Source organism: Eublepharis macularius, chromosome 1, assembly GCF_028583425.1.
Source record: "Eublepharis macularius isolate TG4126 chromosome 1, MPM_Emac_v1.0, whole genome shotgun sequence".
Classification (NCBI taxonomy): Eukaryota; Metazoa; Chordata; class Lepidosauria; order Squamata; family Eublepharidae; genus Eublepharis; species Eublepharis macularius.
The window spans coordinates 237,319,339-237,345,118 of NC_072790.1; the positions used below are offsets into that span (position 1 = coordinate 237,319,339).

General features: G+C 46.2%; 1 protein-coding gene across 3 annotated transcripts in view; it reads right to left on the minus strand.

Moving 5' to 3' along the window:
- Positions 1 to 1,479: 1,479 nt before the first annotated feature.
- The window catches only part of DAP3 (death associated protein 3), a 32,340-nt gene continuing 8,039 nt past the window's right edge, over positions 1,480 to 25,780 (minus strand). For 2 of the 3 annotated variants that reach the window (XM_054994087.1, XM_054994095.1), the window contains exons 5-14: positions 15,155 to 15,256; positions 13,733 to 13,841; positions 12,997 to 13,089; positions 11,554 to 11,684; positions 10,232 to 10,312; positions 9,861 to 10,019; positions 7,654 to 7,713; positions 6,678 to 6,767; positions 5,316 to 5,433; positions 1,480 to 2,405 (exon numbers count right to left, since the gene is read on the minus strand). In XM_054994087.1, coding sequence (XP_054850062.1) covers positions 2,320 to 2,405; positions 5,316 to 5,433; positions 6,678 to 6,767; positions 7,654 to 7,713; positions 9,861 to 10,019; positions 10,232 to 10,312; positions 11,554 to 11,684; positions 12,997 to 13,089; positions 13,733 to 13,841; positions 15,155 to 15,256 — 1,029 coding nt within the window. In that variant the 3' untranslated portion in view covers positions 1,480 to 2,319. Of the gene's footprint in view, positions 2,406 to 4,846; positions 5,013 to 5,315; positions 5,434 to 6,677; positions 6,768 to 7,653; positions 7,714 to 9,860; positions 10,020 to 10,231; positions 10,313 to 11,553; positions 11,685 to 12,996; positions 13,090 to 13,732; positions 13,842 to 15,154; positions 15,257 to 25,780 lie in introns of those variants that run through there. The other variant, XM_054994102.1, reaches the window with a different exon arrangement.

Below are 25,780 nucleotides of genomic sequence, written 5' to 3' on the forward strand. Positions count from 1 at the left end.
CAAAAGCCGTTACCAGAGTGGAAAAGCCGTTATGCGCACTTCCGGTAAAAAGGGAAACCGTCGACTACCTCGCTATGTGCCAGAAAGATGCCGCTCTGTCCATTTGCGCCTCTATAGTTATACAGAGTTAAGCTTGGGCGGACAGGAATAATATAGATGGTAAGGTATAGACAGGACAGTACATAACGATTTTAAATGCCATGATTGTACGTAAAAGACAATATGCAAAGGTAACAACCCAACATGTTGGCAATTAAATAGAAACTTAGACATGTTGCTTGGGTTGCCAGCCTCCAGGTGGGGCCTGGAGATCTCCTGCCATAGGGATCTCTTCCTTGGAGAAAATGACTGCTTTGGAGTGGACTCTATTTCTGTCAATAGTCCACCTTTCTGAGACTCAAGGCGGATTACACAGTGTGAGATAAGTACAGTCAAATCAGGAACATTTTCATATAGTCTCCCCATATATTCCCCAGAGGACACTCCGATCAGGGGACAAACAGCTGTTGGTGGTCCCTGACCCCCAAGGAGGCCCGCCTAGCCTTGACTAGAGCCAGGGCCTTTTCGGTCCTGGCTCCCACCTGGTGGAACGCTCTGTCTGCTGAAATCAGGGCCCTGCAGGACCTACTAGCTTTTGGCCAGTCCTGCAAGACAGAGTTGTTCTGCCAGGCATATGGCTGAGGCTGGGCTTCTGCCGGCCTGGAAAAAGGGGTATGTAAATCTTAACCCTCCCTGTGAAGGCTGTCCCCCATCCTGTTTTAAATGTGTTTTTAATGTATATGCATTTTAATTGTATTTTTAATATGTTGTTATCCACCCTGAGCCTGTGCTCGGGGAGGGCGAAATACAAATCTGAAATAAATAAAAATAAACAATGTCATAGGGTAAATAGATACAAGTTCACAACGACATTAGTAGGAATCCAATACACCACAGTGGTGAGGTCTATGGTTCCTAACTCATTAGCAGATCATCCAAGATCCCCTCTCTACAATACACCCCTCCTAAGGTCCCTCCCTTACCCAAACCCTGCATCCCCAGGCTCCACCCCCCTAATCTCCAAGAATTTCTCAGCCCAGAGTTGGTAACCCCAATTTATTGCAGTCCTTGTGTGCGTTTCTGCTAAACAGGAAAAAAAGGAACAGTATTGCATCTTTGTAAGCTATAGGCATTGCTTTGCCAGCTGTTCAATCGTAGCCCACTGCACTCCTTTATTGTTACAGATCTGTGGTGTTTTAGTTTTATATTTCATATTCTGTAATCCATCTTGTTACGACTCTTGCTTCTCTTGGGTAGATTTTGCCTTTAATCTTTCCCTTACACCCTCTGGGTAGTTTGCTGCCACCAGGAATATTATATTCCAAGATATTTTATATAAATTTTCCCTTTGGTAACGTGCCTAAGCGTCAGGCTCCTTCTTGGTTCTATGTGGCCCTGAGGATAGGAATGGGATATAGCAATGACAGCTATTCTGGGATATAACAAAAACAAAATAAACTTTTATTTTTTCATGCGTATCGGTTTCATAAAAGTAGTTCTTGGTTCTTAAAGTTACTTCATTTAAACTCATTCACACAGATCTCTTCTAAGGTTTCACACACAGCCTCTTTCTCTGACTCAATATTTCTCACAGACGTGCTTAAGCTGCTCAGGCAGCACACAGCTGGCCTGCTTTTACTGACTCAATGTTTCTCTCAGAACTGCTTAAATGTATTCAGGCTGCACACAGCTTGCTTGCTTTCTCTGGACTATTATTCACAGAAATATTAGCAGCACACAGCTGGCCTCTCTTTCCCTGACTGAGTGTTCTTTCACAAACATGCTCAGTTCAGGTTCCACACAGATTATATTTCTATCATAAATACCTCAACATACTCAGGCAGCACACAGCTAGCCTGCTTTCTTCTGACTGAAACTTTTGCTCTCTACTCTCAGTCTAAACTGCATTCACTCCACCCACACTCTCAGTCATCAACCAATCATACCACTCACTCATCCCTCTCTTTCACCCCCGCTCTTCACCTATGTCACACCAAGCATTTAAAGATACATGCACCCATTTACTTGAAATCATTACACACCTTCAGTCTCAGTGAAGTTAAATGAAGTTAATAATAAAACAGGATGTTTTCACACCATAACCAAATAAAATCTCAGTGGTTAAATATTCCTGGAAGGAAGGGTGGCATATGACAATCGTCCTAGCGTCCCTCATTCCTTTATCTATTAATGAAAGAGTATTACATTGGAAATATAATATTTTTAATTGAACATAAGGTCTCTGGGGCTATGACACAGCACAGGTAGGATGAACCACTGTCATAAGAAAGAGCTGATTCGGTCAAACTCTCCAGGATTGCCTCCGCTAAGGAAACGAAGCTCCATCCGGCCGTTATTGGTGCTGGCTAGGGTGAGAATGAGAGAGAGACTCAAATAAATAAAGACATTCCTCTGTTGTTCTTTTCAGCACTCAGGAAGGCTTACAAGTCAAAACAAAACATTTCATAATAATATTATATATAATATATTAATATATTATCACAACTATCACAAGGCACTGAAGCACAAAGAAAAGTTTTTGTTAAAAGTTGAAAGAGGCATACTTTAGACCTGTGGATGAAGTCAATAACTAGAGAAACAAAGTTTTATGCCATGGATGAATGGGGGAGGGGGCTTATTGCAGACCTGCTCCTATTACTGATGGTGCGTGGCTTATTTCAGCCACTGTCCACCCACTGCTGAAATGAAGCCCTTTCTCCTGCCTTTTCTATTTATCTGTTTAGAACCAAGGAACAGCCAATAGGTGAATTCCCCATTGCACAACCTTCAAATTGGTGCAGAACTATTTACTGCAGAATACTATGGCTACATGCCTCAGTGGCTACACGCCTCAATACTTTTAGGCAGGAGGTGAAGTTGGAAGGACTAATATTTAAGTAAAGATGGGATATGCTACTTATTTTGAAGCAGGGTAGTTTTTCCCCTGGTGAGGGACTCCCAATCACCAGCCATCTCATGTACTTCAGCTTCTTTCCCTGACAACACCCAGGCTAAGTTACCTGCTACTTCCTTTAAATACAGTATATTATATCAATGTGTGAAAAAAGTAAATAACAGTAATGAACTCTATGCGCAAATTAGACAATAATCAAATTAGTCAATTATGCACATAAATTCCTGGACCCACAAACAATAAATGAGTAGGTGCCTAAGATATAACAAAGGACAAAGTGAGGACAAAAATCCATCCAAAGACAAGGCAGTCAAAACAGACAATCACGCAGATGCTGCAGTCCCATTAACCAGCATTCCTCAGTCTTTGTTGTTCTTGCAGGCGGTGAGATGAAAAATGAGACGCCCAGCGGACGAAGTCCCCCCGCCCGACATTCGGGGCCAGCAAGGTTCCTGACGTTTCGTGGAAACCTCCTCAGGGGCGGTGGAACATATACCACAAACTAGCTTCATAAATTAACACAGCACCAGTGAATCAAAGGAACCTCGCTGGTCCTGATGTTTCATGGACACAGCACCAGTGAATCAAAGGTCCATAATGGCAGCCGAGCGCTCGGCCGCCATTATGGACTTTTGTTTCACTGGTGCTGTGTTAATTTATGAAGCTAGTTTGGGGTATATGTTCCAACGCCCCTGAGGAGGTTTCCACGAAACATCAGGAACCCTGCTGGCCCCGAAAGTCGGGCGGGAGGACTTCATCCGCTGGGCGTCTCATTTTTCAACTCACCGCCTGCAAGAATAGCAAAGACTGAAGAATAAATAATAACAACAACAACATTTGATTTATATACCACCCTTCAGGACAACTTAATGCCCACTCAGAGCGGTTTACAAAGTATGCCATTATTATCCCCACAACAAAACACCCTGTGAGGTGGGTGGAGCTGAGAGAGCTCCAGAGAGCTGTGGCTAGCCCAAGGTCACCTAGCTGGCTTTAAGCGGAGGAGTGGGGAATCAAACCTGGCTCTCCAGGTTAGAGTCCCACGCTCTTAACCACTACACCAAACTGGCTCTCTCCACTGCTTAATGGAACTGCAGCATCTGCATGATTGACCATTTTGACTGCCTTATCTGTGGATGGACTTTTTCGCTCACTTTGTCTTTTGTTATATCTTAGACACCTTCTCATTTATTGTTTGTGGGTCCAGGGATTTATGTGCATAACTGACTAATTTATTTTGATTACTGACCGTTTTGTGCATTGAGTTCATTACTGTTATTTACTTTTTTCACACAGAATATACTGCAGTTAACTTTTTTGCTTGTTGCCTTCATTTGTGGTTTCCACTTCTGTTAGCTTAGTGTTCATATTGAAGGCGCCTCTCTTGTTCTTGGGTTTGGTTACTTCCTTTAAATAAGCAATAAAAATGTTCAACACATGTCAATGTCATTTTCCCTTACAACGTTTATATTTCCATTTCTATGCCAAGGGGAGAATTATAGGGTTTATTACTGGCATGAATCCACGTAAGGGCTGGCTAACTGATTCCCAGTTTATGCCCTCCCCGCTATGACCTAGTAAGAATCTGAGCCTTCCCCACCCATCACCTCTTCCAACATTATGACTCGCCTCCGTGTACATCATAAGAGCCCTGCTGGGTCAGACCTGTGGGCCATCTAGTCCAGCATCCTGTCTCACGCAGAACCAGCCAACCAGTTATTTTGGAGGGCCAACAACAGGGCACAGAGGCATTCCCCAGATGTTGTCTCCTGGCACTGGGAGTCTGAGGTTTTATGCCTCTGAAAGTGGAGATTCCCTTTACTCACCATGGCTAGGAGCCACTGATAGACCCGTCCTCCATGAATCTGCCTTTTAAAGCTGCCTGTGCTGGTGGCCGTCACTACATCTTCCGGCAGCAAATTCCACATTTTACAAAGTAGGGGAGAGAAAAATCCCACTAACTCGATGGCTGCCATAGAAACTTCTTGTCAGCAATCCATTGCTTTTGGAGAGGAAGGCCAGAATTGGTTTTCAGCTTTTGCCAGGAAGGAGCCGGGAGCTGCTGACAGCAGGGCATCGGAACCAGAGATGGGCATGAACCACAAAGAAACCGAACCACGAGGTTCGTGGTTCGTGGGCAGTTTAAAGGGCCCTGCGGCTTGCAAGTGGACCTGGGGAAATGGCCATTTAAACTGCTCCTTTATGACCCAAACGAACCAGTAGACCAGTTCATGGAAGTTGGTGGAAACGAGTTTCCACGAACCACTGGTTCGCGAACCACAAACTGGCCTGGTTTGTGCGGGTTTTTTGGGTTGTAATTCGATTCGTGCCCACCTCTAATCGGAACCAGAGCCAGACTCACCTTGTTCATGCTGAAGCCACTTGCGCTCCAAGTAGTACTGGTAGCAACTCTCAAACTCCAGGTCAGTGTAGTTGTGAACCTGGATGGGAACAAATGGGTCCAGGGCTTCGAAACCCTCCTGAGGGGGGAGGAGAATGGAAAAAGAAAGGTGAACAACCGGCCTTGGAAAGTCCCATGTCCCCCACCTAACATTTGGGCATTGCGAAAAGGAAATGCCCTTGAAATTGACTGTAGTAATCTCACACTGTAATCTGCCTTGAGTCCCCAGTGAGAAAGGCGGAGTATAAATGACATTAATGATGATGATACATAACTACTACTAACTGAAGCAAGGCAAAAATGAAATCTTGCAAGTTGCTGAACCCATATGAATGAGAAGGCAGCCACTAAGCATCCTTTCCATTATGCCTTGACAAGGCTCCCGTAGAAAGCCCTCTCCTTTCAGGTTCCACTATCAGAAATGAAACCAACAGAGAGGGCATGAAGCAAATGGCATCCCTCCGTTGAGGCTGGATGTTGCTGCTGGGAGTCCCATTCACTCAGCTTCAAACTGCCAGGGGGGGGGGCAGGAAGTAGCCAAAAACCCATCTTTCATGCCTGGAGCCAGCACAATTCTCAAACAACGCTCTTACTTAGTTTCGTATATTGCCAGCTTAGTTAAACTGTACTGAGAACTCTGTACATATACTGCCAAAAAACAGTATATAAATGTTGGAGATATATTGTACTAGATGGTGTGTGAACACAGAAAAACCAAAGATTAGGAAGAATTGGGTGGGGAGGTTGTAAAAGTCAACAACGGCAGAGAAGAGGAGGGTGAACTGGCAGTGGCAGGAACAAGACTGGTTTGTGTAGAGGTTTCCCAAGAGAGAAGGGACAATGCTGAATGTTCCATGCCTAGGAAGCAGCGTGGTGGAGGGCTCAAAGATAGGGAACAAATAAGCAACCAATAGCCAAGCATTCGGAAAGCACAGCAAGACACTGGATGCAGAATTCAGCATCTTGAAAATCTGGACTTGTGTTCTGGACAACACTGCCAAGTTTCTAGCCCTTAAGAGTTGAGATGTTTGGCTTCAAAACAGAGCCAATGTCTCATAAGAACCTGGAAAGCCAGAGGTGGCACAATTACTTTCCAGCGGTCCAGGCTTTAATACCACATGTCACTCTTCAGCTCCTGCCCGTAACAAGCAGCCGCCAGATGCTGTTTTAAATGGGCATAGAAGGGCAGAGTATAGATGGCCTGCATTGTGGTGGGTAAGCACAGAAAGAGAGGGGTCTTCAATGAACCCAATCCACCGAAGTGGCGCTTATATCTGTGCCTCTCACAGCACCAAAATGGAGGAACCCCGGCCTTGGACTCACCTTTCCCAGCAATTCACTGGGCAGGTAGGCTCTGCGAGATTGGAAGGGAGCCCCCGTCTGGCTAAGCGTCATCACGATGGCACCTCCTGTCTGAAAACACAATGAAGCAGCATGTCAGGGTGCATGCCAGGGAGCCCATGATTTCAGTGGGGCTTAGACTGGAGTCACTTGTTTTAGGGTTGCACCGTTAGAAGCTTTTCCATGCAGGAACCCTATTTCCCTGTGATAGCCAACCACACAGAGAGAAGGATCCTGCTAGAGGCTTCCCAAGCTGGGTTACAGAAGGGTCAGGCACCATCTTTATAAAGACCAGATAGAGGGGTCACAGAGAACACATTTCATCAAAACTTTTCAACAAACTGGTTGTTAGGCAAAATACAAACAAACACAGATCTGAATTACTGCTGGCTTTTTATCTTTTCAAGGTGGGGAGCACCCCTGCAGCTGTGGGTGCAGCTTGAGATCTTTTAGCTTGCAAGATGAAAAAAAAATCTGTGGCAATCTTAAGATAAAATTAAGAAGGTGTTAAGCTGTACAAAGTTACATTAGACTGTATCCGGTACAAGAGATGACAGGTTGCACCGAAGGCTACTGGGACAAAGATACAATGGGCTGTGAAAAGGTAAAAAGCCAGGAGTGATTTTGATCTGCCTCAGGAACTAATTGGAAGGGGACACAAAGCTTTGAATCAGGAGGTCTGTAGTTTGAATGCTGCCTTTGCCTCACCCCCCTCATGTCCTGCTCCTCCTCAAATAAAGGGGTAACTTTTTCTTTCTCCGCAGGGCTATTTGAAGAATTACAAGATGATGATGTGAACACCTGACAGTATTATTAAGGTGTGCCCTGGGTAGGAACAAATCGAAGCTATCTCCTCCCTAACTGACTCTTGTCCGTGAAGCAATGGTAAGTCCAGACAGTTTTATTCCGTTTGGCTTTCTACTGCCCGCCGCCCTGCATTTCTCAGCGTTCTTCTCACCCAGTCATTCTTCACCATTTTCCTCAGGTTGTGGATCAGGGTCAGTTCCTCCATGGAGACCTAAAGTCAACAGAGAGGACGTTTAACACGTGAAGCTGCCTTATACTGAAGCAGATGCATGCCTCATGACCTTCATCCCTTAAGGCCAGTATTATCTACTCAGATTGGCAGGAGCTTGCCCAGGTCACAGGAAGTGGTTTTCTGCATCACCTGCCACCTGATTCTTTTTATCCGGTGATGCTGGGAATTGAACCCGGGACCTCCTGCATGCCAAGGTGCCACAACCAAGGTGGCCCTGTCTCTTGCTCAGGCCCTCTTCTCTTCAGTATCTAGAGAAGGGACTCTGAAGACGATCTCAGTGAGTAGGCAGGTTCGCGTCACAAGCAGGTGGTCCTGGATTTTACCCCCAAACACTGCTTCATTCCCATATCAGTGGCATAACTACTCTCTGATTTTGGGTTGAAAGCGGAATAATGTGCCAGCCCCGAAGTTCCCAGTCCAAAATTCCCCTCGAGTACAAATTTGGTAGAAGGCACAAACCATTATTTTTAACACCCCCTCCCCCATCTACAAAATGAGGGGGAAAATAAGATTGACCTTCCTTTTGGCCCGTTTTAAAGAATTACCTAGATGCGAAGCACTCGGAACGCTAAAGAGTGCTATAAATGTTAAGCGAATGACTTCCTTTCACTAACTCTTCCTGTAACAGAGAAAGTCTTCCTTCATCGCAGGGACGCATAGCAAGAGAGTAATCAGAACCAGCAGAAAGGAGTAATTGGGAGTAATTGGATCCAACCCCTTATCCAATCACTGGAATGCACATAATGCCGAAAGCCCAGCAGATCTAACCTTTAAGCTGCCTAGGTGTGAGATCGTCTGAGCCAAGGGACGCTGTGGAAGCCGTGAACTGGAGGCAGTTTGGGGACAGATGAGGGTTAACAAGCTGAAACGTAATACCAGCTAAACGGAGGCGATACAGGCGAGGGGAAGGTCAGGCCCAGGGAACGGGTTATCTCCTGTTCGAGATGGGGTCGCTCCCACTTGAGGGTGCTGCTGGAGCCAAGCCACTTGTTGGAGAAACAGGTGACAGCGGTGGCAAGAGTGCCTTTCATCAGCTTTGGCTGGTGAGCCAGCTGTGGTCGTTCCTGGACAGGCATGCTGCGGTCACACGCAGATTTGGGGCCACGACACTGTCTGGAGGAGGTCGTTGTTCCGTCTACACTGGCTCCCAGTTTGCTTCCAGGCCCAATTCAAGGTGCTTGTATTGACTTTTAAAGCCTTATTTGGCTTGGGGCCAGCGTACTTCCATATGAACCTACCCATCCCCTCAGATCATCTTTGGAAGCCTCGCGTTGGGTGCCCCGTCATCCGAGGCTAAAGAAGCGGCAACCAGGAAAAGGGCCTTCTTAGGTGTGGTGCCAGAATTTTGGAATTCACCGGTCTTCCTCTATCATCATCTTCTGCCAGTGGGGGGGGGGGGGATTTTTGTTTTCTTTTGTTCAGCATTCCCCCACTAAATGTAATTGGTCCTCCTTCCTGGTAGTGTCATGATGTATATTTATGTGTTTTACTTAATAGCTTAAATTTTGTGTGTGTATTAAAATGGTATTTTAAATGCTTTGCAGTGTTTGAAGTGTTTGCCACTTTCGGGACCCTGGATTGGGTGGAAAGGCGGCACAGAAACATTTTAAATAAATAATAACTTTGGGGAAACTCTTGGAGCTCTTCAAAAGAGCAGCAGGGTATGCACAACAAATAGCTTTTAAAGCTATCCTCATTTTTTTAAAAAAAACCTCTGGAAATAGGAGGTTGCCAGGCTACTGTTTACACAAAATAGCCCCTTTGGGCTTGCTTTTGCAAAATATGTTTGGTGACCGGCAAACAAGGAAAACCAGCCCCAATGCCTCTGCCCCAAGGTCTCGATGCACAACAACCTAAGGACCCTATTTGATCGGCTCAAGGGTTTATCCAGTACAACGACCCCATTTTTCTCTACTGGGGTATCAAGGCCAAAGCCTCACTTTATGGTTGCCTTTCTGCCACTGGCGTTCAGAACACTGCCTCTGAATATGGAGGTTCTATTTAGGTATTGCGATTAACGGTTGTCGGTCCCAGTGAGGAAAGGCAGACAGGAAATGAAAAATCACCCCCGCCACCCCCTTTGAAAGGCAGATAAGCCGGTGGCCTTGTGACTGGGAGTTTCATACCGTGCTCCTGTCTTCTTTCTTCAGCAGCGTCCTTCCCCAAAGAGAGTTGACTCCATCCACGGCCACCAGGAGCCGGAAGGATCCCCAAGCGCACTGTTGCTTCAGCTCTTTCAAAATCACCCCCATGCAATCGCTGGCAGTTTTGACACGATTCAGTCCCTCAAAAAAAGGAGAAAGAGACGGGAGCTACTGAGTAGGAAGGGACAGTGGGTCACCCAGAACAGGTGAACCCACCCGCCAGCCACAAGAGGGAGGACCAGTCTGCCTCCTGCAGGTCCCTTGCTGACACAGCGTCTTAAGAAGCATGCTTCACCTTCTCCCTGCCCCCAGCTTAGGTCTGCTGGCGCTCAGCAGCTCTAGACAGCCCTTACCTGCTCTACTATGGTTATCAGGGGGCTGCCCTCCTCGGTGGACTCCCGGTTGTTCCACACGTACTTCTGCTGCGTCTTGATCTGCAACGTGCAAGGAATTTTTAGAAAATGCAGAAAATGCTTCGGAAGTACTGCCAAGGCATTTAAAAAGGTTTGGCAGACTTCTGATGCCCTCTGCCTTTCAGAATCACTCTCACCTGCATCTGCCACTCTGCCATCCCCTGTTAAAACCCTTTTTTAAAAAGCCTGTATACAGAGAAGCATGTGTATGAATTTGTTTAAAAAATACAAATCTCTGCACTATACTTAATCGTTTTCAAAAAATAACCACAACAAGAAAGGCTTGCTTTTTCTGGAGGTTCATGCTTCAGATTCTGCAATCTGGACTGCTGCTGGCATGGAAGAAACCTCGGTATGGAAGAAAATGGGTACTGGGGATAATGGACTGGAACGCCTGGGTTTATTCCACTAACAGTTGCACTTTCCCCTGGCACAGGGAGCCTTTTCCAGATACAAGAGGCCCTCCAACAAATACTCTTTTGGGTTCTCACTCCAGACACTGAGCAATCAACTTTTGCTGTCCAGCCCAGACATTATTGAGTCAAACTACTTGTAATGACTAGGGGAAATTGAGGAATTGATGGTATATATTGTGCAGAGCAGCGAGGCCACAGGTTAAATCGAATCCAGCATTCAGATGATCAAAATGTATTTGGTCACCAGACTGGTACAGAACAATCACGCATGTTTTGGTTGAGTCAGCCAGATTTCACGGGTAGTGTTTTTCTTGGTTCGTACATCAAGCAAAACAGAGCAGTGGGCAGTCCTGGGCAGTGCCCTTTGCCTCTGGAGGACTGATTCTGTCCCTGCTTGGAGATGCCAGTAGGGAACCGCCCGTAGGAAAAAAGTTTTGTTCTGTAGCTGGGTTTGTCCTTGATGCCTGCAGAGTTTGGGGGCAAGCAGCTCTTGCTCCTTTCCTTGCTTCCCAGTGATGCCACCAGAGAACACACATTTGGCATTCTTAGTCTCAGAGAGTATCAAATAGCAGGTGGTCGTCGGGCAAGACGGGAGCCATCAAATGGCCCGTGTGCCTGCCAGAGGGTCACATCCCCATCGCCATGGAGCTCAAGGGTGACACTGGGTCTATCACTCTCCCTGTACCTTTACCTAGTTTTGGTGGTGCTTGAGGATAAAATAGAACAGCCACTCTGAGACCCTTGAAGGTAAGACGGGGTACAAAGGGGGATTAAAAGCAGGTGGGAAGCAGGAAACCTCCAATGCCCCCTCTCCAAACCACCTGAGAAGAAGCAGCAGCTGCTGACCTCCTTTAAGAAGCGCTTGTTGGAGATCACAAAGTTCTTCAGCCAAGTTGAGGCTTCCATCGGCTGGTCAAAGCGCTCCTTGTGGAAGGAAGACGGCAGCAGCTCTTTGCAATTCTTCACCCAGCGGTGAGCTGCAGTGTAAACAGAAAGAACCAGAGCGGTGCAGCAGGAAGGGCACGGGGCGGTATTAGTGATTCAGGCGCCCTGGGCAAAAGTCAGGGAGGGGGTCCCAGAATCACTGAGTGTGGCAGATGAGGGGCAATCAGGGTGGTGCGCCTCCACCCTACAACTGATTGCCTGCCACAGGCTGAGACTCAGGCAGCAGCCAGCAAATGCAATAGGGCGGCCTGGGGGCCCCCCTCCAACCACCCCACAGCTGGCCGCTGCCCAAGTGATGCTCCTCACCGTCGTCACCTGCAGTGAGCGCTGAGAGGCCAGCCGTGGTGGCTGGTAGCAACTAGCGCAGCTCGACGGTTGGGGCCCAGAGCAGCTGCCCTAGTTGTTCTGTGGCTAAGACCGCTCCTGGAAGGGTGGTGCGCTTATACTGCATTTGAAATCCGGTCAGCCAGCAGCGATGGCACAGGATACAGCCAACAATCCATTACAAGAAAAGCAATGGAGAATTTTCTGAGATCAGTGTTCACATGGACCTTGATTCGGGTCCAGTAGCATCTTAAACACCAACTCCATTTCCAAGGTATGAGCTTTCAAGAGTCAAAGCTCCCTTCATCATTTAACAAATCCGTAATTTGCTTCAGCTACTGTTCTATTCTTACTGGGAGTCAATTCAGACTTTACAAAAGAGCCCCCTGTGGCAGTCCTCCTGTGACAATATTATTCAGAGGAATAAGGAGGAATTAAGCATTGGAATGATTTGCCTAATGCTAGAATACTAAAGAGTACATTCAACCCATCTCTCTTAAGGTGCTAGATTTCCGATGTGGAAGAACACAGTTATAGAAGCAATTCATTCCCTCTGTTCTGAATAGTCCTGGACCATGGGAGGGGCATATTTACTGCTGCTTTTGAAAAGCTTAAATTGGTTCTTAGAATAAAACAGGAGCGGAAGCAAGCCAAGGCTTTGTTACATGGAAATAACTACTTAGCCAAATACTTAATTCTTTCCAGAAGTCTCTCGCATAGACTGAAATTCTCAGGCAGAGCTGGGGTAGCCCTGGTTCAAATCATACCACTGCCACGAGAGCAAAAGACAGGCCTAGGCAAGTCATTCTTCCTCCTGCCCTAAGTTCCATAGGAATAACATTGGCCTACTCTGCTGGGCTGTTGTACAAACTCCTATGAATGCCTGCAAAGTGCTCTGCACTCTCAAAAAGCCCTATGTAAATGCTGCAAGAATTGTTATCCTGCCAGACCAAGTTTTTTAGGACCTCTGGCTCCTGGCCAGAACATCTGACAGCTACAGACGGGACCCAGAATCCTTACCGTCGGGAATGTGTAGGATCAGCCAGTTCTGCCTTGCGCAGTAATGGAGGGCATGGCAGAGAGTCATAGTCTTCCCCGTGCCCTTTTCTCCATCTTCAAGCACAAGCTGTCAAGGAAACCACAGCAGCCCTACCACCTGCACAACTGAAGATCGTGTCCTTGTGTATTACACCCCCATGCCCCTTTCTGCACCATCCGTGACCCCTAAAACCATGGAAGGTTGTACTGGGCACTGAATGAACACACACAGGCAGCCAACACCGCAAACACAAGTGGAGGAGGAATTATGCGGATTCAGAGGCATGAAAAGGTTGGGGTCCAGCAGCACCTTAGAGACCCTCTAGATTTCCAGGGAGTGAGCTTTCGTGAGTCGAAGCTCCTTTCTCTCATAACAAAAGTAGTAAATGTGAAAAGAGCAAGACAGCAAGTACAGCATGATAAGGGAACGTCAGTGGACACAGCGGAGAGATCTGGGTTCATCTCAGAATTGCTGCCTTCTGAAATAGCAAATTGCCTGGTTATTCCCCCCATCCCTCTGCTCCTCCATCAACAGAAGCCCAGCCTAGCTGCCATCTGGTTTAAGTGCATTTAGCAGACACAAGCCTATCCATTTGCAACTTTTTGGTATCACAAGGGCTAGAAAACGTATCAGTTTCCCAAGGAAAGCCAGCACTTGAACAGCTGTGGCTGCAGGGCAAGCCAAAGGTGATATAGGTGGCTCCATTTAGCAGGATACAGATGACATATCGGACGGCGGGGTGAGCAAAGTTGGTGTGTTTTAAGTAGTTGAGGAGTTCGAGGCCCGGCTTCCGTACCATGAAACATGTTTCGTTGAAGGTTTTCACCTACCAAACAAAACAAAAACAAGGAAACGGAGAGAATAAAGTGTTGGAAGAGAGAAAGGATCAGTATAGCAAACCCAATTTCTCATATGCGAACGTTAGAGACTGTCTTAGCCCAAGTCAAGACCACTAGACCTTCTAACTCAGTATTGTTTTAATCGGTCTGGCAGTGGTTGTCCAGGCTCTCAGGTCTTTCCCAATGCAGGGAGTTCACAGCAACATCCCCCTCCCCTGGTGACCTCAATGCCTAGAGAAGGCAAAAACCTCCAGGATCCCAACCTGCAGGAAAATTCCTTCCCGACTCCAAAATGGTGATCAACGTAACTCTGGGCACATAGGAAAGAGCCACAAGAATGGAGTGCCGGCTCATCTCTTCCTGTCCTCCTCCTCATGATCTGCCTAAACTCATACTGAGTCATCGAATCAGCATTGCTGACAGATGGTCGTCTAGTCTCTGCTTTAAAACCCCCAAGGAGGAGAGCCCACCACTTCCCAAGGAAGCCCGTTCCACTGAGGAGCTGCTCCAACCGTCAGGAAGTTCTGAAAACTGAGCTGAAAACTGTAGGGAAGAGTCATGACAACTCGTGCCCCACCACAAATTTTGTTAATCTTAGAGGTGCTACTGGACTCTTGCTCTTTTCAACTGCTACAGACAGACTAACACGCCTACCCACCTGGATCTAGCTGAAAACTGTTTTGGTTTAATGTTAACCTGTTAGCTCTGGCCCAACCCTCTGGGCAACAGAAAACAACTCCTCCCCATCCTCTAGCACCTGAAGATGGTTCTCGTATCACCTCTCGGTCGTCTCCTCTCCAGACTAAACCTACCCAACTTCTTCAATCTTTCCTCAAAGGACTTGATCCCCAGATCCCTCCCCCATCTTCGTAGCCCTCTTCTGGACACATGCCAGCTAGTCAACGTCCTTCTTAAACTGCGTTGCCCAAAACTGGACACGGTATTCCGAATGTGGTCTAACCAGAGCAGAGCAAAGCGATACCATCTTTTCACGTGGTCTGGGCACTATACTTGTGTTGATGCAGCCCAAAACGGCATTCCCTTTTTCAGCTACCACAACGCACTGCTGACTCATGTTTGGTGAATGGTCTACTGTATTAGCTACCCCTGCCAGTCCAGTATCATCTGCAAATTTAACGAGCATTTCTTCTATTCCTTCATTCAAGCACTTCCTTTAACAGATGACAGGAAATCGGCAGCAGAGGTGGAACTCCACCAACTCAGTTCAAAATTCAGTGGTCCATCAGCGACTCCCCATACTCCCTCCCACATCTTCAGGCCTGCAAGGAAGACAGAGCACCTGTAACTGGAAGCGTGCAGGTAATCCATGTGGGAATATCACCTTCGCCTCCTGGTGGGGGATGCTGTAGTGGCGGCCTGTGTGGTCTTCAGTATGATTGGCCTGCAACGTTGAAGCAACACACATTTTTATTATTTTCAAGCATTTACCGCTTACAGCTCTTAGAACAAGAGGCTCCCGAGGCAGCCCCAAGAATGGAATATAAATTGAATTAAATAAATAAATTAACAAATAAACAGCTTCCGGAACTCAGGGCCTCACGGTGTGACCAGACGCATTCATAACAGATACACCAACAGCTATTAGCTGTGATCGTAAAATGGAACCTCCGCAGTTCACAGGCAGCCAATGCAAACTTAACACAAAGTGTTTTAGGAAATTATAGAATCTATTTGCATTCTTAGCGTTCAGATGGTTTCGGGTTTCTTTTACGTGTTATTCATGCTGCTTCTCTCACACAAGCCGTTGGTCTTCCGAGGTTAGTTTCATCTCCTCTGACTGGCAGCGACTCTCCAGGGCCCCAGGGAGATGTCTTTCACATCATCTACAGCCTGATCCTTTTAACTGGAGATGCTGGGGATTGAACCTGGCAACAGCAGATGCTCCACCACTGAGCAACAGCCCCTCCACAATTTTTTAATTTTATGTTTATTGACGTTAGTTATAGTCTGCCTTTCTCACCAAGTCCCAATGTGGATTACCCAGTGGAAGTCAATACAATCTATAGTAATAAACAACAAAAAAGATATATAACTTTGCACTACCCAGTAAGATTATACTTACAGCAACAGACAGTACACAGTAGCATAGTTTGTAGTCCCTATCTCTTTACCAATGCATCTCTTTGAAAGCACTTCCTTACAGTATAGCCCTCCTATTGGAGTAAAAAAACCCTCTTTGTTTGACATATGTGGGCCCTGCTGCCACCTCAGCACTTTACTATCTTGCTCTCTTGCATGCAGAAATCAGGCCCAAGCCCCTTTGAACTGGAGACACCAGGGACTGAATGGGAGACCTTCTACATGCAAACCAGGCGCTCTGTCACTAAGTCAAGGCCCCTTCCAATATACAAAGTTGCCTTATACCAAATTAGATCACTAGTTTGTCAAGATCAATATTATCTATTGTGGCTGGCAGGGTCTTTCCACGGTCTCAAGTACATCCCCTTCACGGTCTCCGGTACATCCTCTACGGTCTCAGGTACATGTCCTACCAGATTTGAATGGGAGGTACTAGGGAAGGCACCCCAGACATTATGCATGTAAATCAGGTGCTCATTAACAACAACAACGTGCTTATATATTGCTCTTTTAGACAGATTAGTGCCCCACCCAGAGCAGTGAACAAGTTAGTGTTATAATTATCCCCACAATACAGCTGGGGAGCTGGGGCTGAAAGGAGTGGCTTCCCCAAGGCCATCTGCTGACCTCATGGAAGTAGTAGGATTCAAACCAGTAGAGTGCTGATTTGCAGCCGAACCACTTAACCGCTGTGCTACAGCAGCTCATTGAGCTGTGTTCCTCCCCTCGCCCCACTCCAGCCATCTGTTTTAACATTTTATGTATGAAGCTACTATGCAAGCATGTTCATATATCTGAGGAAGAGTGCTCTAATCCACAGCAGTTTACGCTAGAATAAAAACGTGTCAAGTCTTTCAAGTGCCGCAAGAAACCTGTTTGTTTTTCTAATTACCTCTGAAGAAAACGATCTTATCCTTTCATCCTTCTTAAAGCAAAGATGTGGCGGGGGGCGGGGGGGGAAGTCTCCCCACCCCCTGCAAGATCTGGCCATTGACTTTCTATCCTGTGGTTGCTGGGCCCCAAAGGAAGAACAGCCAGAGCAGCAGGTGGGGAGGGCAGGGGGAGAGGAAGGGAACATAACAACTTGCTCTCCATCGCCGTGTTGACATTTTTTGGCCGCTATTCCTACCAAGCAAAAAACAGTCGCGTTCTGTAGCAGAGGAGCCAGGGGGGAGGAATCTTGCCCTGGCAGAGGTGGGCAACATCTGGCTGCTGAGTGTAAACTGAATAACCTATTTGAGGGCAGGCGTTGTTGCAGCCACCACCGTTCGAAGGAGAAACAGAAGCCGGAGCAGCTGTGACAGGAAGACCTTGAGGCACGGGGGGGGGGGGAAAGGACGCAAACAATCTCTGCCCCCAGCTGCTGCTGCTGCTGCTTTTATTGCGAATTTACTGCTTTGCTTTTCATGCATTTTGTACGCTGCCCTGAAATCCTTTACACAGTGAAACGGGCACGTTACACAGCTTTAAGATGCAAACGTCAGGAGGACAAACCGGCTATCGCTTCGCTGCCCTGTTTGTGAGGTCAATGGATTTTGCAAGTTACTTGAGTTAAGGGGGGCAAATTGGAAGGAACAAATGGGAGACAGACAGTCGTTAGGACAAGAAGTGATCCACAACAAAGGATGCAGTTTGGAGTTCTTGGTCAGCTAATGCTTCCATGGGAGTTTAGCCCCAAATCGCTCGGAGTCTTAAGAGCTCTGCTGTGCACCAAACTGCTCCGAATTCTGCAGCGAGGCAACACATTCTGTAACCTGCATCTGTTAGACGGATTAATGAACCCACTTCCTTCATTTTACACCTTCTACTCTGCAATGTTTATGATTTTGCAAAGCTTATTCAGGTTCCACGCCTTGTGCAGACAGGCCCAGAGCTGCACAGCGAAGCCGAAGCCTGGTCCCTCAACAGCCAGAAATATTGTTCCATTGCCTCTCCGGCTCCTGAGATTTCACAAGGCCATCGCCCACATACTTTTGTGCTCCTCGTTGCTACCATAAGGGCTAGAAACCCGCATCCTCTGTTTAAGATGAAATTTGCAGATTCTTTGGATGCTGAATGCGGCAGATGTTGCTTCATGCTGTGGCTTTTCGGTGAAATCACCACCCCTGGGAACGCCCACGTGGGTGTTCTTGATTCTTCTTTGCACTATGGGCTCAGTGGTCAAATGAGGTCAGTTGGGGGGAGGGAGGGAGGGAGGGAGGGAGGGAGGAAGGCGGTGTGCGGGATGACATTCTTTAGACAGCCTCTGCTTCTGGTGGCTGCAGCCAGATTGGACTTGTTCATTCAATGGCAATGTACAGGGGCCAGTTGCCTGGCAACACAAACCAAGACCCGGGATGGCGAAGACAATCCTGTTGCCATCTGGGCACTGCTGCTGGAGATGTACTGGAAGGGAGGGGGGTGTCACATGACAGGACTGCCTGCATGTTGCTGTTTCCATGGAGACCCCAGAAGAATCGGCAGCAAAAAGACTCCTGATTGCAGAGGCGGTGGCAAAGCACCTCAGAAGGCCAGTTCCCCTGACGTGTTTTGTGCTGCTGCGACAGCTCATGCTGAGAAATCAAAGCCTCTCGAAGATGCAGAGGGAGGGAGCCCCTCAAGGCAGCCCCCGAGCTTTAAACATTGTTTTAAAACAGACTCATTTCGCCTTTGTTGCAATTTCGCAAGGGGCAGAATGCACGTCAGGTATCCGTTTATGTTAAAATATACGGCCCACCTTTCTTTTAATTTGCATTTTTAAAGAACTGCGCAGGGCAGCGGGTGCAAGGCTAAGGCTACTGTTGTAGTACGTGGAAGTGTACATCTCTCTCTGTGTAAACATGTATAATGATACAGCCACAGATCAATTGCAAGCAGGGCTGTGTGGTGCAATGGTTAATACGCTGGCCCTCGACTAGAGTCATGTGACCCATCTAGCCATCTCACTGAGTGATTTCGGGCTAACCACTCTTTAACCTACCTAACGGGGGTGTTGTGAAGATAAAACAGAGGGGGGAAGGAGGCGAACTCTATGTACACCACCCTAAGGTCCCTGGAGCATGAGCAAGATCTTTTCTGTCCCTCTCTGGCTGCATTCAGACAAACAAGCCATGACACACTCAGTATGAGAATGAGCCTAGGAAGTCCTTGGGCTTGTGAACTCCCCTCCTCAAACGCAGGTCGGGGATCAAAGGCTCCCAGCCCTCTGGTTCATAAGAAACAACAGCTTACTGTGATGTTCAGAACAAGTGAAATGACAAATTGTGGCTTGTTTTCTTGTTCTCCCATGTGCAAATCCCGGCTCCAAAACATGGTTTTTAACAAGAAGAGAGAAGGAAGTCCAAAAATGTCCAAAGCTTGTTCTCAGCACAAACAAACCACGCTGTGTTCGCTGCTTCAAGTTTTAATGGTCGGATACTATATGAATGTCGCTAAACAGTTTTTGCTTTGTATATTTCAGAAGAGCTTTCTGTATACTGTAAGCTGCTGCTATCTTGAATGTACGAATTGGGAAATAGTGGTAAGGGGGTCCTTTAATACCTCATGTTTGTAGTCGATTGTAAAACTTGACTAGGGGAACAGTTTACTCACTGTTCCTTTTACACTTTCATAGCACAGTCTACTTAACTGTGCGTTGAAGAAATGCATGTAACCATTACAACTTTGATCAATCCATACCTGAAGATGTTTCCATCAAAACGTCGTCTATAACCGGAAGCACGTTGATTATGTGCTATTGTGGACTGGATTGGACATAGGAATTTATATTTGATGTGAATTTGACCAGTAAATTGTATTTATTTTGGATTGCATATGACCAGCTGCATAGATTCTGTGAACAGTGGATTACATATGAGATACTGACAGGATTGATGGCGATTTACTCTATGCATTGTTTGTAAATTTTCTTACTACACGGTTGTAGTTCTTGTTAGTTTTACATTCAGATCCATGAAGGCAACAGCGTAGTTTGGGTTTTCTTGATCTTTGTCTCCAGAGAGACATCCTTATTTTTAAGGATCTTTTCTAATTCCCTCATAGTTGCTCTTCTAAGTCTTAATCTTCTGATTTCTTGGCTGCAATCTCCCTTTTGGTTGGTGACTGAGCCAAGGAATAGAAAATCTTTTAATAATTTCAATTTCTTCATTGTCAACTTTAAAGTTGTGCATTTCCTCAGTAGACTTCTTACTTTTGTCTTCTTGATGTTCAGCTGTCATCCTGCTTTGGCACTTTCGCCTTTAACTTTCCTCAGTAGTCGTTAAGGGTGTGCACGGGGGAAAAAATTGGTTTTCCCACTTCGGGTTTACTCGAAGTGGGAAAATGATTTGTAATACCCCGAAAGCCAAAGCAGCAAGCCGCTTCGGCTTTGGGTATTTAAATCACTTTGGTATGTTCTGTAAAGATTTGGCGCATACTGAAGTGAGGGGATGAGCAGTCTCCCAGCCCCACCACACCCTCAATTAGTCTTCCCGTCCTCCTCACCCCCACCCCACTTACCTGGCCGTGGAGCCAGGAAGAAGACCAGCTGGGTGGCGGGGAAGGCCAGAGCCGGTGCCTCCGCGGCCCGCACCACCTCCTCCTCCGCAGCGGTCAACTGGGCAGTGTGGAAGGCTGGAACTGGCACCTCTGTAGCCCGCGCCACCTCCTCCACCGCTGCAGCAGCCAGCTGGGTGGCATGGATGCCGCAGCCACTGCCTCCGCTGCCCACACCGCTTCCTCCATTGCCGCTGAGAAGGCACAGGTAAGTGGGGTGGTGGGAGGGAGCCCTTTAAACTTCAACTAGCCTGCGGGGGGGGGATTCCCCCGCGGACCAGCTGAAGCCTGGGAAAGGCCCCAAAACTCCCCGAAGCATTCTGAATTGCTTTGGGAACCTTTGATTTGGAACCCCCAAATCTTTACAGATCAGGTCCAATTCCAGCATTTCCCCCAAATCAGATACCCGAAGCACACACCCCTAGTAGTCATTTCAAGTCTTCACTATTTTTAGCCAGTAACGCGGTGTCATTTCAAATTGTTAAAGTTCCTTCCATCAATTTTCACTTCACCTTCTTCTAAATCTAATCCAGCTGCCCTTATATGTTCTGTATATAGGTTGAACAGATAGGGAGATAATATGCATTCTTGTCTGACACCTTTGCCAATTGGAAACCATTCTATTTCCCCATATTCTGTCATGACAGTAGCCTCTTGCCCAGAGTACAGGTTGTGCATCAAAACAATCAGATATTGCGGCACACCCATTTCTTTTAACACCACCCATAGCTTTTCATGATACACACAGACAAAAGCTTTGCTCTAATCTAGAAAACACAGGCTGATTTTCTTCTGAAATTCCCTGGTATGTTCCATCAGCCATAATAAATTTGCAGTGTGATCTCTAATGACTCTTCCTTTTCTGAATCCGACTTGCACATCTGGCATTTCTTGTTCCATGTATGGTAAGGGTCTTTGCCACAGAATTTTGAGCATCAATTTACTTGCAAGAGAGATTAGCGCAATAGTTGGAATAGTTGCTACACTCTTTGGCATCCCCTTTATTTGGAACTGGAATGTATACTGAGCATTTCCAGACTGTGGGCCTTTGTATTGTTTCCCATATTTGTTGACATATTCTTATTAAGATTTTGATGGACTCAATTTCTGTAGCTTGAAATAGCTTTATTAATATTCCACCTATTTCCGGTGGTTTCTCCCAGTTGCTTTGAGTGCAGCTTCACTTTCTAAGATTTCAGGTTCTTTGTTAAAACATTTTTCTTTGAGGGAATCTGTCATCCTTCCATCTCTTCTGTATAGTTCTTCAGTGTATTGTTTCCATCTTTCTTTTATTTTGTCCTGATTGGGTACTGTATTTCTTTGTTGATCTTTCAGCATCCCTAGCTGTTGTTTGAATTTCCTTTTGATTTCCTGGATCTTGTGGAACAAATCTCTTGTTCTTCCTTAACGTTATAAGATCATTTAAAAAAATCCTGATATCTGTTTTTAGAATTACTAGATCAAAATAGGAAGTGTTTATTGAAGTAACTGAATTCTCACAAGGTTGGCTAATTTACATCTACAGTACACCCATCAATTTCATTTCTGCTGAGGACAAGCCCCAAGATGTTGTGCACAAAAACTCACTGAGGTAATAAGAGGGCATACCAATTAGTGCTGCAAGCATTAACTGGGAATCAATTAAAGCTGATTAATCAGTAAAGACTAATTTCAAATCAGTAGGGACTGGAATTAATTTTTCAAGGCTCGTTTGAGTTTGGTCTTGAGAAATGCAACAGAGAATTTATAAGAAAATATGAAAAAAGTAACCTTCCTTCTAAGGAGGAGTGATAACTAAAGATAAAGCCTTCTCAGTGGTGGCTCCCCCAACTGTGGAAAATAGCCCCCAAGGACATTTGGTTGACGCCTATTTCAGCATGTTCCATGTGTCAGGTAGGCTTCCCAGTTCCCTGTTCCCAGCCCCACTCAAGAAACCAAGAAGCAAGGGAAAAAACGGCCTCCATAGTGATGTTCCAGGAATTTCTCCTAGTCTCTATGGTTTTTAGCACAGAGTTAAGGGGATATTCCTTAGATTGTTACCCAGAATGGATGTCATTTTTGTCTTAAACTTCACCCTCCCCATGCACCTCCCCTCAGATCTCCCACACAAGGAGGTTTGGGTCATAGAATATTGAGATGAAATCCATTAGCCATTAGAAGACACAGCTCTGTCACCAAAAATTCCTTAAACAGCTAAACAACCACTAGAAGTAAGAACATTTTTGCAGCAAACAAAAGATAAAACCCAAAGACAATGGGGGGGATTGAGTCAGAGTCAACAGACGAGTCACATGCCAATGGTGAAGTGTGTGGTCGCCTCTGGAAGGTGGCAAGGATGGGCACTTCTCAGGGCCCCATGCCTGGCCAGAGCCCACTGGCTCAGCAATGCTGCCGTTCTCTACAATTGCACAAAGGACCCAAGAAGGTCAGAGACAGTGGTTTTTTTTGCAAACTATGCAAAGCTGATTATTCAAGAGGGCTTTTTGTGCAGAAAATAGGGCTATACTGTAACAAAATGCTTCAGGAAGAAGCTTGAGGAAAAGAGTTACGGATGGGAGACTATACCACTGTACATAGTTCACACCAGGGCTTTTTTTCAGTGGAAACGCAGTGGAACAGAGTTCTGGCACCTCTCATGACCAGTGGCCCCACCCCCCTGATCTCCAGACAGAGAAATTTGTAAGGGGACCGTTTTGTAAGGGGGCCCATGTGTTTCTCCCTCATTTTCCTCTTGAGAGTTCTACTACCTCTTTTCCCAGAAAAAAAGCTCTGGTTCATACTATCTGTTGCTGTAAGTCAATTCCTATTATGTTATTTTTGCATCATTTAACGTGTCATGTTGATACTGACGCTTTGCTTCACTGTTGTGTCTGATCTCCAGGTTGATTCCAGATATCTACAAGTCAAACCCTATTGCATGTCCCATCCTGCTGATTGTATTGACTTATTCTGTGTAATCCATCTTGAGTGCCAGAGGCAAAAGCAGACTATAAATGAGGCAAATAAATAAACCAGAGATTTCTAGAACCGATCCTAGGATTTTATCCGTATGTGTCTGAAAGTAATCTTCGAAACACAAGGAGTGATAAGCACAGATAACAACAACAACAACAACAAACAACAACCATGTGCTTATATACTGCCCTTCTGGACAGATTAGTGCCACGCTCAGAATGGGGAACAAAGTCAGTATTGTTATTATCTGCCGAATACATCTGGGGAGCTGGGGCTGAGAGGAGCGGCTTCCCCAAGGCCACCTGCAGAGTTCATGGCAGTAGTAGGAGTTGACTCCACTATAGGCAAACGCCCAAGGAACCCAATAAATCTTCACTTACGATATCAAAATATTTTGTTATTTGTGTCTATTCACCATATAAATACAAAAAGTGTACAATCATACAAATTCTTACAGCACATACATATATATACACACATATGTCCCAAAGTTGCTGCAAAAATTCAAAGTTGCTGCAAAAATTCAATGGCAGTTCTTTTGGCAACTAAAATGATTAAAGGGTTGGAACACTTTCCCTATGAGGAAAGGTTGAGGCGCTTGGGGCTCTTTAGCCTGGAGAAAAGACGACTGAGGGGAGACATGATAGAGGTTTACAAGATAATGCACGGGTTAGAGAAGGTAGAGAAAGATGTGTTTTTTTCCCTTTCTTACAATACAAGAACTCATGGGCACTCTATGAAATTATTGAGCAGTCGGGTTAGAACAGATAGAAGAAAATACTACTTTACACAAAGGGTGATAAACACATGGAATTCGTTGCCACAGGAGATGGTGGCAGCTACAAGCATTGCCAGCTTCAAGAGGGGACTGGACAAATATATGGAGCAGAGGTCCATCAGTGGCTATTAGCCACAGGAGATAGATGGTATTCTCTTTGTGGGGAGGTGGTGCTCTGTTGTCTTGGTGCTGGAAGGAAGGCAGTGGGAGGGCTTCTGGTGTCCTGGCCTCACTGACAGTCCTTTAGATGGCACTGGATTTCTAGCCACTGTGTGTGACAGAATGTTGGACTGGATGGGCCACTGGCCTGATCCAACATGGCTTTGCTTATGTTCTTATGTTCTTATGTTGTATAACCTCCTATGGAAGTTACTGGAGGGGTGAAAGTTCCTGGAATAAGTCTTCCGTCTTGTCCACACAATCCGTACCTGATGCGAATCAGCGTTGATTTGAAATGGAAGGTATCTATTGGGAAAGTGTGACTTGGACTATCACGTGCATAGAGGAGGCCAGGATGAAGGGAAACCGAAATGAGCAACTTTAAGCTGGCGGGCTCGTTGCCACCTACCTGGAGATCCAGAGGGATCCTATGAGGCTCTTCTGAGTTGGCTGTTTTGAAATATTTATTGTTGATTTCTGCTATTGACCATCCTGTTGGTGTTCCCACTTATACGGATTGTGTGGACAAGACGGAAGACTTATTCCAGGAACTTTCACCCCTCCAGTAACTTCCATAGGAGGTTATACAAAAGAACTGCCATTGAATTTTTGCAGCAACTTTGAATTTTTGCAGCAACTTTGGGACATATGTGTGTATATATATGTATGTGCTGTAAAATTTGTATGATTGTACACTTTTTGTATTTATATGGTGAACTAGACGCAAATAACAAAATATTTTGATATCATAAGTGAAGATTTATTGGGTTCCTTGGGCGTTTGCCTATAGTGGAGTTAGATTTGTTAGGGACCCCTCATTTTTGTGCTTGTTAGTAGTAGGAGTTGAGCCAGCAGAGTGCTGATTCACAGCCCAGCCACCTAACCACTATGTTACAACAGAGGAGAAGGGTGGGGGCAAGGAGGAGTGAAGAAAAGAAAGAGGGAGTCCTACTGAATGAGGCCCTGCGATGGCAGCAGCAGTATGCACGTTTTGTATTGATGGGATTTACAGCAGGGCTTCTCTATACAATTTCAGTAAACAGAAATTTTCCTGCAGAAAATGCCATTATTAAACTGCCCCCAGAACACCCTCAGACCATTTCAGGCTTTCAATGCACCGCAAATGATACCTGGAAGGTAGCCGATAGCCAGCACTATCAAGCAAGAAACATTGTGGCACCGTTTCTATGTTCAGTTGCAGTTACTAACAAGGCGGTAGCATTCTGAGTCAGTTAGCAGCTTGCAAAGAGGGCTGGCAGCCCTTAGAAGGGCTCACTGGCAGAGGGGGCATGGAAGGGCTCACTGGCAGAGGGGGCATGAAAGGGCTGGCAGGCAGAGGGGGCATGGAACGGTTGGCAGGCAGTGGGAGCATGGAACGGCTGGCAGGCAGGGGGCACGGAATGGCTGGCAGGCAGAGGGAGC